The following is a 16,533-nucleotide window of genomic DNA, read 5'->3' as shown; positions in this document are numbered from 1 at the left end:
AGGGATTATACTCAGTTTTGCCGGTAGGTGATTTTTGGTTGTAATTTTAACTCCTTTGCCTTCTAGAATATCATATTGTAAGCCCCCTGCTCTTTTAATCTTGAAGCTGCTAAATCTTGTGTGATCCTGACTGTTGCTCCATGGTATTTGAATTCTTTCTTTCTGGATGCTTGAAGTGTTTCCTCTTTTATATGGGAGCTCTGGAATTTGGCTCTAATATTTCTGGAGTTTTCATTTTGGGTTCTTTTTTAGAAGGTGATTCATGGAGTCTTTCAATGTCTATTTTACCCTCTAGATCTAAGATATTGGGCCAGTTTTCTTTGATAATTTCTTGAAATATGGTATCTAGGTTCTTTCTGTTACCATGGCTTTCAGGTAGTCCAAATTATTTTTCTTGGATCTATTTTCCAAGTTATTTGGTTTTTCCTATGAGATGTTTCACATTTTCTTCTTTTTTTCATTCTTTTGAATTTGTTTTATTGTTTCTTGATGTCTCATGGAGTCCTTAGCTTCCAGTTGCCCAATTCTAATTTTTAAGGATTTAGTTTTTAAAAAATATTTTTTAATTTAGTTTTAGTTTTCAGCATTTGCTTTTATAAGATTATGAGTTTAAAATTTTCTTTCCCCTCCTTCCCCTTCCCGTCTTGGGTAAATGGCATGCACGTACAATCATACTAACATATTTCCAAATTAGTCATGTTGTAAAGAAGAATTGTAACCAAAGGAAAAAACCATGAAAAAGAAAAAAAATTTAAAAAGGAAAATAGTATGATTCTATCTGCATTCAGTCTCCATAGTTCTTTCTCTGGATGTAGATAGTATTTTCCATCACGAGTCTTTTGGAATTGTCTTAGGTCATTGCATTGCTAATGTTGTTGTTATTGTGTACAATGTTTTCTTAGTTCTGCTCACTTCACTCAGCATCAGTTCATTCAGGTCTTTTCAGGTTTTTCTGAAGTCCACCTGCTCATCCTTTCTTATGTAACAACAGTATTCTATTGCACTCATATACTACTTGTTCAGCAATTCCCCAATTGATGGGCATCCCCTCAATTTCCAATTCTTGGCCGCCACAAAAGGAGCTGCTATCAATGTTTTTGTACATGTTGGTCCTTTTCGCATTTTTATGATCTCTTTGGAATACAGACCTAGAAGTGGTATTGCTGGATCAAAGAGAATGCATAGTTTTATAGCCCTTTGGGCATAGTTCCAAATTTCTCAAAGAATTATTTTCTTCAGTGAGATTTTGTACCCCCTTTTCTGTTTGGCTAATTCTGCTTTTTAAGGAATTTTTCTCTTAGGTGAATTTTTGTGCCTCTTTTTACCTTTTGGCCAATTCTGTTATTTAAGGAGTCATTTTGTTCACTATTTTTTGTGCCTCTTTTACCAAGCTGTTAATTCTGTGTTCATTTATATTTTACATCACTCTCATTTCTTTTCCCATTTTTTCTTCTACTACTCTTATCTCTTTCTTTAACTTTTCCAGAAATTCTTGTTGGGTTTGGGTCCAGTTAGCATTTTTCTTTGAAGCTTTTTTTGGTAGCTGTTTTCACATTGTAGCTGTCTTCTGAATTGTGTCTTGTCTCTTCTCTCTCACTGTAGTAGCTTTTTATGGTCAGTTTCTGTTTTTGCTGTTTGCTCATTTTTCAAGCTTATTTTTTGACTTTGAATTTTATGCTAAAGTTGGGCTCTGCTCACCTTGGGGTGAGTAGGCACTGTCCCAGCGTTCAGGCTTTTTTCTGCTACTCTTTTTACAGCCAGTTTTGGAAGTTTGCAAGTTTTTGATGCTTCCAGGGTGGTGGGATCCTGAGAGAGATATGGTCACTGCTATCCTAGTCTGTGCTCTAGTCTTTACCCAGAAAGGGCCCCTGGTCCTATGCAGCCACAAGTGCTAGAATTCCTCTTTGCCATGGAATTGTGACCAGAGTCCCTGCTTCCTTGTGATTGACCACCAGCACCCCTCTCTGCCCTGGAACCATGTATGGACAGTAGAGTTGCCAACCAGTGCCAGCTGTACCCAGTGCCAGCAAAGGGTCCTTCTCTGTGATCTCTTTCTGACTAGTTTGACTGCCTTACCATCTCTGGTCTGAGAGGTCCCAGAGCTGTTGCAGTTGCTGTTGCCATTCGTGTGTGTGTGCGTGTGTGCATGCACGTGTGCATTCCAGTTCCAGACAGGCCTCTGCCCTGGTGTCACAGACTTCTGCCAACTTCCTAAGTTTCTTTAGATTAGAAAAATGTCACCCTGATCTTTTGGTGACTCTGCCCTTCCAAAATTGGATTTGAAGCAGTATTTTAAAGTTGTTTGGAGGAGAATGCTGAGAGAGTTCAGCTGAATGGCTGCCCCCGATCTACCATCTTGGCTCAGGTCCCTCTCTCATCTTTAAAAAACTATTAGTAGACCCTATTATTCCTTCAAGCTCTTGTCCTCTCCTCCCATTCTCATCCAAAACCCTAGTCAAAGCTGTCCAGTTTCATTGTCTCATTTTTCTCATTTCTCAACGCTTTGCAATCTGCCTTCCAACTTCTTCAGATGAGATATTTGTAAAGCACTTAGTCCAGTGCCTGCCTCATAGTAAGTGCTCAATAAATGCTTATTCCCTTCCCTTTCATTATTCAATAAATGTAGTTTTCCAAAATCACCAAGGATTTCGTAATTGCCATGTCCAGTGGACTTCTCTCAGTCCTTATTCTTTGACATTGTTGACCTTGTCCTCCTCTCGGTTTCCCTCTGATATGTCTAGCCACTCTTTATTTACTAAATCATTGTTTATATCACACCCCCTAATGGTGTATGTTCCACGAGGCCTGTTATGGGCCTTCTTCCTTCTATTTTCTTGATAATCTCATCAACTCATACGTATTTATGTCTATAAGGATGAATCCAACATCTGTACATCCAGCTATAGTCTGTTGAGCCATAGTCCCATATTACCAACTGCTTATTGGAACTTCATATTAAAAATGGAGGCATTGCAAACTCATCATGTCCAAAATTATATAAGCTCAGTATCATCCTCAATTCCTTACACTCAAGCCAAGTATCTAATCCTTTTCCAAATATTGTCATTTCTACCTCTATGATATCTCTTGGATCTAGCCTCTTCTCTCTACCCACATGGCCATCATTCTTATTTGGGCGCTCTTTACCCCTTACCTGGACTATTAGACTGTCTTCTTCTAGTCTCTCCCACACCTGAATCCATCTTCCAAAAAGTTGCTGAAGTAGTTTTTCCTAAATACGAATCTAGCCATTTCCTTCCTTAAACTCCAGTGGCTCTCTTTTACTTCCTCTCTCCTTTAAAGCCCTTCATCACAATCTAACTCCATCTTGTCTTTCCATCCATATAAGACTTTATGTCAGACGTTATGAACAGCCAAGATGGCTTTCTGACTATTCCTATATGTACATGCTATCTCCCCTGATAGAATGTAAATTCCTCTTGAGCAAGAATTTTCACTTTTGTATTTGTACCCTGCCACTTAGAATCCTTCATTATCTTGTATTTATTGCATGTGTATAAAATATATATAAAATAGTCCGTCTTGTATGAGAAGATACAAGTTCCTGAAGAGCAAAGACTTTTACTTTTGTATTTACATCCCTACTGCTTAGTATAGTATCTGGCACGCAGTAGATGTTTAATTAGTGTTTATTGATTGATGCAGATTTATAAAGTTATTTTTATCTATGTTCCCCCATAGATTCTCCAGTGAGGATTCTAGAAGCCTTCTGTAGGTCTTTTAGGCTCTCTAGCTGTCATCCCTTGCTTTCCGTATGTGACCAAGGTACTTCTTATATATATTGGATAATATATCCATCATTTCATTATTGGTGTACACTGTATACAAATATACTATAATCTACTTCATCCATCAACTTTCAATTGCCCTTTGTGTCGCCTTCAACTTATTTGGAGATTGTGGTATTCTAAGATTCACAAGCATAGAATATCACTAGATCACTGGGAGAACATTGGTATTGAAAAAATGTGTTTTTGTGTTCAGTAACTTATCATTAAGAGGACTGCATAGTTTACAAAATGACACTCTAGCAGCATCCCTTTCTCCTATTGAATTCTGGATCCATCTCCCTGTCTATCTGCAATGTCTGTCATAGATAGATACTGGTTCGATGAATTAGCCATTCACTTGTGTGTTATAGTCTGCACAATAGACATTTTCATCCAGTTATCTTTTCCTGCCTAGATTTTTAAGTCATTGTTCTGAGTAATCAGATATTTCATCTCCAGAGGCCTCATTCCTTTTGTTAATTTTAAAATACAAGCAAGAGGGAGAGACTTTCCTTAATGTTTGCTTTTTATAAAGCATACAAAAGTTGATAAAATGATCAACTGGTACAGTAAGGAATGATGAAGAAAATAATCTATTATATCATCATAAAGAAAAATCGGAAGTTAATGAATGATGTACCAGGAGATGAGAATAAAGGCTGAGAAAAGGTAGAACTTTGGAGGTGCATATAAACATCAACTTTGCAGAGGGAGAAAGCACAAACTTTTGCAGAAAATAGATCTGGAAAAATACAGTGGAAGAATTAATTGTCAATATGATAGCTTAAGGTTTAGGTCACTATATATTTGTCTTTTTTTTTCCTCCATCAGAATATTTTTAGGCCCTATAGAGAGTCCATTTTAAGAGAGTGAATGGTGTTGCAGAGGAACCAAAAAAACCTGCCAGATTGAGCCATAAAGAATGAAAATAGTATAGAACGTCTGTACAGTCAAGCACCAATAAGGTGTTGGCAAGGATAAGACAGTCTTTAAAGGACAGTAAAACATAGAGAAGGGGCAGCTAGGTGGTGCAGTGAGTAGAGCACCGGCCCTGGAGTCAGGAGGACCTGAGTTCAAATCTGGCCTCAGACACTTGACATGCTTACTAGCTGTGTGACCTTGGGCAAGTCACTTAACCCCAATTGCCCTGCCTTCCCCCTCTAAAAAAAACATAGAGGAAGTATTATCAACTGAAGCAAGCTACTGAGAGGCAAAGGCAAATTTAGTGAAAATTTCAGTGAATTATATTATAAAGCAAAGGCCATTTCAATAACTCCCTTTTTGCTTACTAAACAAAATTTATTTTGGTTTTTAGGTTCCACCTTCTCAATTAAGCATTTCCAAACCCCCCAAGTTGTAGAAGAGCTCTGCCTCTTCATACTTGTTATAGTCTTTTGCCTCTCTCCTTTGCACTCATTGCATTCTCTTCTTGTTTTGTAATTACTTGTATACTTGTTATGTGTCTCCTATTGGAATGAGATTCTGAGATCAATGACTATGTCATATTTTGTCAAATCATTTGGTCTTTTCTCAATCCCCATCTTCCCTGAGTTCTTGTAATGTTAATGGGATATGAAGATCTTCCCTGCCCATTAATAGGCTCCACATGGAGCCCATTAAGGGAAGCTTGCTTAGGGGAGGTTTGCTTGTAGTAAGGCTTTCACACCTTTTGGTACGAAGTTGATTAGGCACTGAGTCATGAGGGTTGTGATGCCTTCTGGCTCTGAGAAGTGTATATATACTCTGAGTTGGTATTTTGCTTTGGGGATTCACTCATGAAAAAAGATCTTTTGATTTCCTGGTCGAGACTCTGAGTACCCATATGTTCAGAGCTCACCAACTGCTCAGATATAAAGGCTCTCTCAATCCAGTGGTGTATGTAAAGTATATAGCAGTATTACTTTGGTTCAGGCAGTCAGAGCCCTGTCTGTTGGTCTTTATGCTAATTTCTCTGCTTGTATTTTCTCTGACATTCAGGGGGCTGACTTTTCCCCTGAACTAGTGAATGTAATTAAAGAAGACTGCTGACTCCCTTTAAAATTGCTTTCCTTTAAAATCAGATTAAAGAACTTGTGATAACAGCCATCATGGGTATGTCAGTATGGTTGTTGTTACAGTTCTCTACAGTTTTTGATACTTGACTACTCCTTCCTACTTGAGTATCTTTGCTCCTACAGCCTCAGAGGGACTGCATTGTTTCTTCCTCTTTTTGAATGGTTCATCCATTAATCTCACTTGCTGGATATTTATCTTCTTCCTGACCCTTTAATCTGAGTCTTCTTTAATAACCCATGTTTAACTCTTTTCTGTCTCTGCATCCTTTTCCTTAACATCTCATTTACTCCACTAACTTCAGCTACTATCTGTATCCAAATATCTCCCCAATCTATATCAAGTGCTGACATCTCTTCTGAGCTCCAGAGCTTCATCATATTTCTCATAGGACATTTCTACCTATCTGTATCAAGCACTGACATATTCCTCAAACTCATGCCCCAAATCAAGGATGGTATCTTTCTCCCCAAAACTTATTTATATTTATAAATTATTTCTACCTGTCCTACCACCATTTATCCTGTCTTTCATGTTTGAAATCTTAGGGCCAGTTTTCACTCTTCTCCCTCCCTCATCTCTCATATCTAATCCATTTCAAAGCCCTGTCAATTCCACAACTGCAGCATTTGTCATATCCATCTTTTATGCCCATTGCCACCATCCTAATATAGGTTCTTGTTACTACCACTACCTTGGTCTACTGCACTACTTACTACATTTCTAAAATGTCTTCCTGAGAATGATTTTCTACCCTTCAGACTTTTGCAGTAGTAATCTTTTACAAGATTCATGGTATTTAGGGCTGGAAGAATTTAGATATCATGTAATCCAAGCCTTTAATTTTATAATCAAACTGAGTCTTTTACTCGCTGGTCACATTCCAGTTGCCTACTGAATAAAGTTCAAACTCTTTGGCATTCAAGGTCTTCTACAGTCTGGCACCATACTTTTCTAGCCTTACTATCCAGTCTAACGACTCCTGTGTGTTTCCCAAATATACTTTGCCTCAGTGTTTTTTGTCATATTATTTCTTTTGCCTGGAATGCCATCTTTTATTTCTCTTTAACTACTGAATTCCTACCCATCCTTTTAGGTTCGGACACTCAAGTACAATCTCCATGAAGCCTTTCTTGATCTCCTAGTTGCTAACAACTCTTGCTTTTTGACCTCAAATAGTTCTTAAATTTTGTAACACTGAAGCACTTTTCATGCGATGCTGCGTATTACAGTTATTTGTTTGTATTTCATACCTCTCCCTTTCCATTAGATTGTAATGCCTATCAGAACAGGAACCATGTCTTTTATAAATTTTATGTTTCTACTAGCAGTGTGCTTTGAACACAGTAAGAGCTTAAATGTTGAGTGAATGTTGTTATGAATTATTTCACTTGTGGATGTTCAGTGCCTAATAAGATGTTTTTCAAATAAATGTTTGCTGATTTGAAAAACATAATTCAGTCATAGTTTTACTTCAATTTAGGCTAATTTGATATGTAAACATTAGGATTTACAGAAAAAAATTAGAAGATTATTTTTAAGTGTTGTCATTTCCTGTCAGAAATCTTGGAGAGTCACATTTCAGGTGGTTGGTAGACTGTTGTCCTTTATTCTCGAAGAGGACCAAAATGACATTATTATGTTGGGGTCAAGGTACAGTGTGTCTAACTGTGGCTGGTCAGACCAATATGAGCTTGGAAGGCTTTACCACAGCACAAATCATCCACATGAACATTTGGAGAGGAGATTTCTCTAAATTTGCACATCTCATGTTTCTTTTGAGCCACAGCTCAAAGCAACTGCTTTGCTTTTACAACACAGTGCCTTCTTTAATATGGGCACATCATGCTGGGGATTCCTTTGTCAATGTCTCCCATGTCACACAATTCCAGAGTTCTTCAGAGAAACCTTGAGAGTGTCCTTATATCACTTTTTCTGATCTCCATATGAGTGCTTATCTTGTGTCCATAAAATAGTCTTTTAGGCAAATATACATTTAGCATTCGAACAACATGGTCGGCTCATTGGAGTTGCACTCTCTGTAGTAGAGTTTGAATGCTTGGCAGTTTAACTTGAGAAAGGACCTCAGTGTCCAGTACCTTACCCTGCCAGGTGATCTTTAGAATCTTCCTAAGTTCAAATGGAAGCAATTCAGTTTCCTGGCATGGCTCTGGTAGACTGTCCAGGTTTCACAGGTACACAACAATGAGGTCAGCACAGTGGCTCTATAGACCTTCAGTTTGGTAGGCAGTCTAATGCCTCTTCTCTCCCACACTTTTTTTTGGAGATTCCCAAACACTAACCTCATCGTCTATATGTAAGTCCCTGGAAAGTATACTGCCAAAGTTAGTGAACTAACCCGCAATATTCAAAATTTGCTGTAATCAACGGTTCAACGTGTGGATGGTGTGGTGTTGCCTAGTGGAGAGTCTGTGTTTTCTTGGTGTTAATTCTTAGGCCAAAATTAGCACAAGCAGCAGAGAATCAGTCCATATTTTGTTTCATCTTAGCTTCAGAGGCTGCATTGAGCGCACAGTCGTCTCTGAACAGCCGCAACAGCAACAACAAAGCCGTGTTCCAACTCTCCCTCCACTTTAGTCTTGGCTTGTAGCTTTTTCAAATTAAATAATTTATCATCAATGCAATAGCTGACCTTGATGCTGTTTTTGCCCCTGTTGAAGGAGTCTAACAACACTGTGGAAACCATCATGCTAAAAATGAGCATGAGAGCAAGCACGCAGCCTTCATTAGTGCCTGGGAAAATCCGAGAGCATGGTCCGTTACGCAGAACCTGGGCAAGCAGGCCATCATGAAATTGACATACAGTGCTGATTAACTTCTCCAGGCAACCAAATTTTGACATAATTTTCCAGAAGCCTTCATGACTGACAGTATCAAAGGCTTTGGTCAGATCAATGAATACTGTATACAGACCTCTGTTCTGCTCCTGACATTTCTCCTAGAGTTGTTGGGCAGCAAACACCATATCGACCATTCCTTTGAAGCCACACTGAGAGAGGACTCCCCTTCCCCCCAATGACTGTCACAGGACAATCTATTTCCTTTACCTTTAAAGAGATGGACAGTAGAGGCATCCTTGAACTCCTGAGAGATAACCTCCTCTTTCTTTATAACCTGGAAAATTTCAGTCAGCTTTTATATGAGCAGTGGACCCCCTCCCTTGTAAATCTCAGCTGGAATAGAATCGGCACCAGGTGCTTTGCCACACAAGAGGAGTCCACTGGCATTCAAAACCTCTTTTTCATTTGGAAGTTATGCTAGAGAGGGATTGACTTTAATCTGAGGTAAAAAATCATTGACTTCAGCATTGATTGATGATGGTCTGTTGAGAATACTATGGAAGTATTCAGCCTATCTCTCCAGGATCATGTCCTTATCACTAATCAATGTGGCTCCATCAGCACTGAGTGCTGGTGATGCACCATAGGTCTTTCGCCCTTAAATATCCTTCAGGGCATCAAAAAAACTGCTTTGGGTTATTACTATCAGCATAAAACTGAATTTCATCTACTTTCTTACTGAGCCAAGAATCCTGCATCTCTCTGAGCTTCACTTGCATTTTACTTTTGATGGAGTTAAACACTGCCTGCTTAGAGATGGATGAAATATCCTGCTGATAAACCCTGTAGAGTTTTCAGGTTTCTGAATTTCCCTATCATTTTCATCAGACCAATCTTGATGTTTGCCAGTGTTCTGGCCCAGATTAGTAAATGTGGTGCTGTGCACCAAATGGCTGAAAGCTGCCCACTCCTTTTCTGCACCACTGTTGCCAGTTGTGTGTTGGCTCAACTTTCCATCCAAGTTAGCAACAAACTGTTCCCACTCAGAGAAGTGCTTTAATCTATTGACATTGTGTCTTCTGGTAGTTGTCTTCCCTTGGGGCCACCACTTTTGTCAAATGTGAATATTTGCTTTGACTTCATAAGTTTCGTCATAGTGGGAGCATACGCACTCATGGCGTGGCACTTTCCTACATGTGGCAATCACATTGTCATGAGCCTGTCCTTTTGGCAGGCAAACAAGCTTATAGACTAGATTAGTTTTGATTGCAAGACCTATTTGAGCTTCACCGTACTCCCCTTCACTGAGGCCACCCCAGAAAAAAAAAACACATATCCAGCAGCTCTGACATTGGTAAGCTGGCCTTCGTTTGCTAGCCTTACTCCACTCAGGGCTGCTATTTGAACATGATAACTGCTGAGTTCTCTTGCAACAAGAGCTGTTCGTCTTTCACATCTACTGGATTTCATGTTGTTCTTAAGCATACATACATTTCATGTACTGATGGTGAGGGAAATGATCTTTGCAAAAGTTTTTGCACACTTTTTTGTGTGTGTTTTGACCTTAGGCTGGGATCCCTACCCGTTGCAGTAAGCAAGTCAGGGTTGGGTGAAGCAGACAATTTTTAGGACACATTTTCTAGCCCCTTTTTCATACCAGAAGGGGAGCAGCATGGTTCTTTAAAGAGGCTGCTCAGACACCAAGGGGGCTGCCAAATCTCATTGCTGCTTCAGTCTAGTGAGAAGATGACTGTATGGCCTGGACTCCCTGTGTGCAAGGTTTGCAACTATAGTTTACAGGGTATCCACACCTGCTGTTTCATCTCTTGCCTGTCACCACAGGATTCTGAGATAGGTAAAAATGGTAAAATGGTATGGATGATGTCTTCTGATTCATGCATAAATTGGATTTAAGCGAAGTAGAGTTGCATGAAATCATTGGACTCACTCTCTGTTCCAGAATCATCCAAGTCTAGTGGCAAGTCAAAGTCAAGCTAACTGGTGATGGCTCAGGATGCAATAGATGACCTCGGCATCTTAGATGTCTAACCAATCTCTAAGTGCTCCACAGGGCATGCTTCATCCGCCTTCATGGCCATTGGAACAGATTGTTCTCATCCACCAGGGAAAGTCTTCGCATGTTTGGCATAGATACCCCCTAACTCACCAAAGGGTTTGAGACCCCTTAGTTACCCTCAATCTCGTTTAGCCCATCTGCCAAAATGGCTTACCAGGGTGTGACCACTGTGCATGCTGCGGCTTCTTGGAGCCACAGGCGGTGGATGCCAAAGGTGGAAAGCAGTCCTCACACCAGAAATACTAGTCTTCCCTGAACACACCTTATAGCCAAGACATTTCAGGTAGGGGTGAGCTAGATGGCTCCTGAGATTCATTTTAGCTTTAAAGATAAGATTCTAAGTCACAGTCCTTGCCATCTTGGAGTTTACAATTTAGGAGAGTAGATGATGATACAAATGTGTAATATATATAGTGCAGAGAAGACAACATAGAATAGGTGTTGTATTATTTAAGGTCACAAGAAGAAATCATTTCCAAGGGTTGATCAAGGAAGACTTTCTTGAGGGGATAGCATTTGAGCTGGTTCTTGAAGGATGGGCAGGATTCTAGAAGTCAGAGCTGGGGGAAGGGAAAAGCATTCTAGTCATAAGGATTGGCATGAGACCAAAGGCATAAAAATGAGAAGAACTTAAATATGACAAGGGAAAAGCAAGTAAGACAGTTTGACAAGAGTGATAGTATCCAAACTTATTTGATCATGAACCCTATTAAACCTATTAACCCTATTAAAAATTTTTGAAATTTTGAGCAACACCCTCACTATGTATATATCATTTTTATATATACACACACATATGTTTTTCAATCAGCAAAGATCCACCTTCTCCCTCCCATTTCACCCCAACTCTCACCCCCAATTGAAAATGAAAAAAAGAAATCCCTGTTTCAGACATGTATAGTTAAGCAAAACAAATTTCTGCATTGGATATGTCAAACGTATTACACACCCAGATGTGTGTGTGTGTATGTGTGTGTCTCATTCTGCACTCTGAGTACTTCACCTCTCTATTAGGAGGCAGGGAGCATGTCTTATTATTAGTCCTCTAGTATTGTGGTTAGTTATTACACTGATCAGAGTTCTTATTTCTTAAAAAGTTGTTTGTTTTTACAATATTGCCATAAAAGTGTTCTCTTGTTTTTGTTCACTCTGCATCAATTCATATATGTCTTCTCAGGTTTCTCTGAAACATTTCCTTCATCATTTCCTACAACTTAATAGTATTCCATACCTTTTACATACCATAACTTGTTCAGCCATTTCCAAATTTATGGGTACCCCTCCTCAGATTCTCATTCTTTTCCACCTCAAAAAAGGGCTATAAATAGTTTTGTACATCCTTAGTCAATTTTAAGACTAATCCTGCCCTTAATTTATTCTTCTAATTCCCTCTTCTCTCCTTTCATTCATATTGCCCTATTGAGTAAAATATATTTCTGCACCCAATGTGCTGCCCTGCCCCCTGCCATCTTCCTCTTTGTTTGTATAGCTGTTTATTTATTTGTATAGTTTATTTGTGTGTGCTGATTATCTGAAATAATTTTCCCTAACCTTTCTTTCTTTTCCCACTTCCTTTCCCCATCCACCCCCATTTTGCTCTCATTCCAGTGTTAAAGACATCAAGACACTTCCAGGCTTTGTTTAATTAGATTCCCTCTTTGCCCCTAATGATAGAGTTCAGAGGAGACATGTATCAGCTCTCCATCTTTGAATGTAAGCAGTTAATCCTTGTTTAGTGCATTATAATTATTCCTTCATGTTTACCTTTTTATGTTTCTCTTAACTTTTTGTGTTTGAACTTCGAAGTTTTTGTGCAGATCTGGTTTTCCATCAAGAATGCTTAGAAGTCCTCTATTTCATTAAAGATCCATGTTTCCTCTATAGGATAATACTCAATTTGTCTGGATAAGTTATTCTTGTTTGGAAGCCTTTGCCTTCTGGAATATGTGATTCTAAGCTCTTCACTTCTTTATAGTGGTGGCTGCTAAATCATGTGTGATTCTAACTGTGGCTCCTTGGAATTTGAATTCTTTCTTTCTGGCTGCTTGCAGTATTTCTTTTTTTCTTCGACCTAGAAGCTCTAGATTTTGACTATGATGTTCCTGGGAGTTTTTATTTGGGCATTTCTTTTAGGAGGTGACTAGTGGATTCTTTCTTTATCTACTTTCTCCTCTGGTTCTAAGCAGCACTAGTTTCCTTTTAAAATTTCTTGAAATACAATGTCTAGGCACTTTTTTTGATCATAGCATTTAGATAGTCCAATGATTATTATTTTTTTTGTCCTTAATCTGTTTTCCAGGTAAGTTTTTTTGCTAGGAGATACCTTACATTTTCTTATATATTTTCAGTCTTTTGTTTTTAATTTTTCTTGTTATTTCATGGAATATTGACTTCTACCTGGTCCATCACGATTTTCAGAGTTTGTTGCTTAGACAAGGTTTTTTACTTCTTTTGCCAAACTGTTAATTCCCTTTCCAGTTCTTTCTTCCATAGCTTTCATTTCTTTTCCCATTTTTTTCTTAAGAGTTTTCATTCATTGGTTAAAGAATATTAAAACTTATAAAAAAAACCTCTTGTCTTTCAGGAATTCTATTTGAGTTTGTGCCTGAGCTGTATTTTCCTTTGAGGCTTTACTTGTAAATATTTTAAAGTCATTTTCTTCTTCTTGGTTTGTGTCTTAACATCCCTGTCACCATAATAATTGGAACTGAGATCCCACTCTGCTTCTGGGGTCTGAGCCACTGCTACTTGCTTCTGAAATTTCCTTCTTTCTCTGTACACTGCCTAGGGCCTGCAACAGCTCCTTACCTCTTCTGAGTCCACTCTGGATCTGTGATCTAGAAATGGGTAGAAGGCAACAAAGCCACCACTTGTCACCTCTTCTTGTTGTAGTGCCCTGGTCTGGGGCTGGACCTCTTCTTGCCCGGCTGCAGAGCCTCTGTTTGGGTGCTAGTGTTGACTCCTGGCCAAACCCCATGTCCAGTATGCACAGACTTCTCTGTTAATCTCTTGAAGCCAACCTGGGCTGGGAAAATGACTCACTGTGACTTTTTCTTGCATTTCCCCATCAGGATTCTAGCTAGTGCATTTTCCTGATCTCTTTGAAGGATTTTTGAGGGGGAGTCTGCTGTACTTCTTCCTGCTACTCTGCCATCTTGGCTCTATCTCCATGTGTATACATTTGCTACTCAATAATGCGTATTATAAAGCAGAAGCTAAAATAGGATGGGATAAAGATAAAATAACATTTGAGTCCAAGGTCAGTAGGGAGCCACTGGGGTTTATTGAATAGGGAGGTGGCCTATGTTTTAGGATGATCACTTTGGCAATTATGGAGGATGGTTTGGAGAGGGGAAAGACTTCAGACAGGTGGGCTTAGGAGACAATCCAGGTGATAGGTGACGAGGGCCCAAGGTGGTGACTGTGTGAGTGAAGAAAAGGCCTCACATGTGATAAATGTTGTGGAGGCAGAAATGGCAAGATTTGCCAACTTAATGGATATGTGGGGAGAGTGGAGTTGAGGTTGTAAACCTGGATGATTGAGAAGATGGTAAACTCTTCAACAGATATAAGGAGGTTTAGAGTACAGGTTGACTTGGAAGGCAAGATGACTTCTCTATTAGACTTCAAAGTTGATAATTATTACTAAGTCAAGGACTATCTATAGATACTTTTGTTTGCATCCTTAAGTTGACCAAGTAATTACTCATTTTAAAAACAAGTGATTTATCTTAAATGTGACATTGCTTATTTAAATGTGTTTTGTTTTCTAATTTAGGACAAGGATTTGATCGACATTTATTTGCATTGAGGTATCTTGCAGAATCCAGAGGTGACCCTATGCCTGAATTTTACCAGGACCCAGCCTACCAATACATTAACTATAACATCCTTTCAACTAGTACATTAAATAGTCCTTCAGTTTTCCTTGGTGGGTTTGGACCAGTTGTACCAGATGGCTTTGGAATTGGATATAATATCTATGACTACTGGTTAGGGTGTAACATTACTTCATATATGGAAAGAGATTTGGATGAGTTTCTATTAGATCTTGAAAGTAGTTTAAATGATTTTTTTGAAGTTTTTGAAGGGAGGTCACTTAAACAACACTGACTATTTAAGGGAACAATTAGTGTACACTTTTAAAGTATTTTCTTGGTCCATAAATAGAGATATAAAAATAGCTAAAGTGGTATTTTTACCCTAGAGTTATCTTACATAGTATATTCTTCCCTTCAGTTTATGTAGCATTATCTAGTGTGAGAATATGGCTTTCCTTGAATGCTGATTACTGAAAACATTCACTGTGTAGAAAGCAACAAGTAAAATTCTTGGAACCAAGAATTAATAATCCTATGTATAAGAAAAGACTTGGAGAGTTTTAATCAGTGAAATAAAATGTCAATAATATCTTGTCCTAGATTGTCCTTGTTCTGTTAACTTTGTCATAATTCCATAGAAGTCTATAGTTCTTCTAAACAAACATTCCTGTGCTGAAATCTATTTTTAGTGTGGATGTGCATTTATTTTTAAATGCTCTATTTTACCTTCACATTACTTTTTCTCTAAGATATATTCTTTGAACATATGACAGTTTTAAAAAATTGAATTGAAAAAGTTTTAACTGCTGTCTCCAAAATTGATAGGGAATCACTAGCAAAAATAAATGCCTAAGAAATATTTTTTTAAATGATCTCACTTCTCAGTTTGGTTTAGCATGCTCAATTTGGATTTGGTGGTATGCACATTTACTTTTATCACCTCTCAGTTACCTATACCTTGATCTGTTATTTCCTGTATCATTAGCAGACATATATAGATAATTGAAAGAAATGAAGAAGGAAAGGCAGAATGTAATTTTATTTAGCTGCCCGATTCTCATCAATCTCATAAGTTTTTCAAAGTTCAAGTCATATGAGTCAGTGTTTATTTTAGATTAATCACATTTAGTGCATTAAAATGATGTGTGCAAGTGAGAAGTAGCCTATTGCTGCATGACAGAGAGTTCTATTTCACCCACATACAGAAATGAAATATTCTTCACAGACTTGGGTCTGCACAGTAACCATGGCATGCTAGGATGTCTGGGTTTAAGTTGTGTGTGTGTGTGTGTGTGTGTGAACCTCAATTATTAATTTGTTTTTTTAGCTTTTTCTACTTTACCAGTTACATTCCTATTTTCATACCCCTCCCTCTTCTTTTCTTCCCCAGCCTTCCATAACTTCTCTATTTCTTTTTCCTCCTCTCTCTGCTTTAACCCTCTGATCCATTCCCCTTTGCCTCCAATTTCCAACCCCCTTCCCTTCTCCCCTCTGCCTTGCCTTCTCTCCTGTATTTTCATCTATATTGTACTTCTCTCCCATTTGTGTGCTTTTTCATTTTTCCTCTCTTCTGCTTCTCGTGCTCCAGTCCTTACTCTAATTCCTTACCTCTTAAATATGTCCAACTCTGTTTCTCACATTCTAATTGTTCTTACTAATCAGCAGCAAGACAAAAATTACAGCAAGATTGGGAAGGAGCAAAATAACTCTACACATGTTTGTGCGTATCGTTTAATAAGCAAGGTCGTAGTAAGTGTTTACTGTCTGTCTAGCTCTGTCTATGTAAATATGTTCTGATGATTCAAGGATCTTATTTCATCAGCATAGGCATTCCCACTGTTACAGATTTCAGCATTTCTATGACTTAGTAGATAGACTTCAAAAGTTATTGTACCTGACAAATTCATTTCCCTTTGGTCAACCTGGTGATGAACCTCTTGAAAGTTAATTTCATATGTCCTTAGCAACAAGTGGGCTGTCTGTCACTGAGC

The 16,533-nt window shown here is 38.4% G+C and overlaps 1 protein-coding gene across 1 annotated transcript in view; it reads left to right on the top strand.

Moving 5' to 3' along the window:
* Positions 1-14,834, top strand: part of LOC118839958 (carnitine O-palmitoyltransferase 2, mitochondrial-like) — a 36,232-nt gene extending 21,398 nt beyond the window's left edge. Inside the window, exon 5 of the mRNA XM_036747476.1 lies at positions 14,500-14,834. Within this exon, the coding sequence (XP_036603371.1) occupies positions 14,500-14,834 (335 nt within the window). The remainder of the gene's footprint in view (positions 1-14,499) is intronic.
* Positions 14,835-16,533: the final 1,699 nt, after the last annotated feature.

The sequence above is a fragment of the Trichosurus vulpecula genome, chromosome 1, assembly GCF_011100635.1.
Source record: "Trichosurus vulpecula isolate mTriVul1 chromosome 1, mTriVul1.pri, whole genome shotgun sequence".
Lineage (NCBI taxonomy): Eukaryota > Metazoa > Chordata > Mammalia > Diprotodontia > Phalangeridae > Trichosurus > Trichosurus vulpecula.
This window is presented reverse-complemented; position numbering and strand designations above follow the sequence as displayed.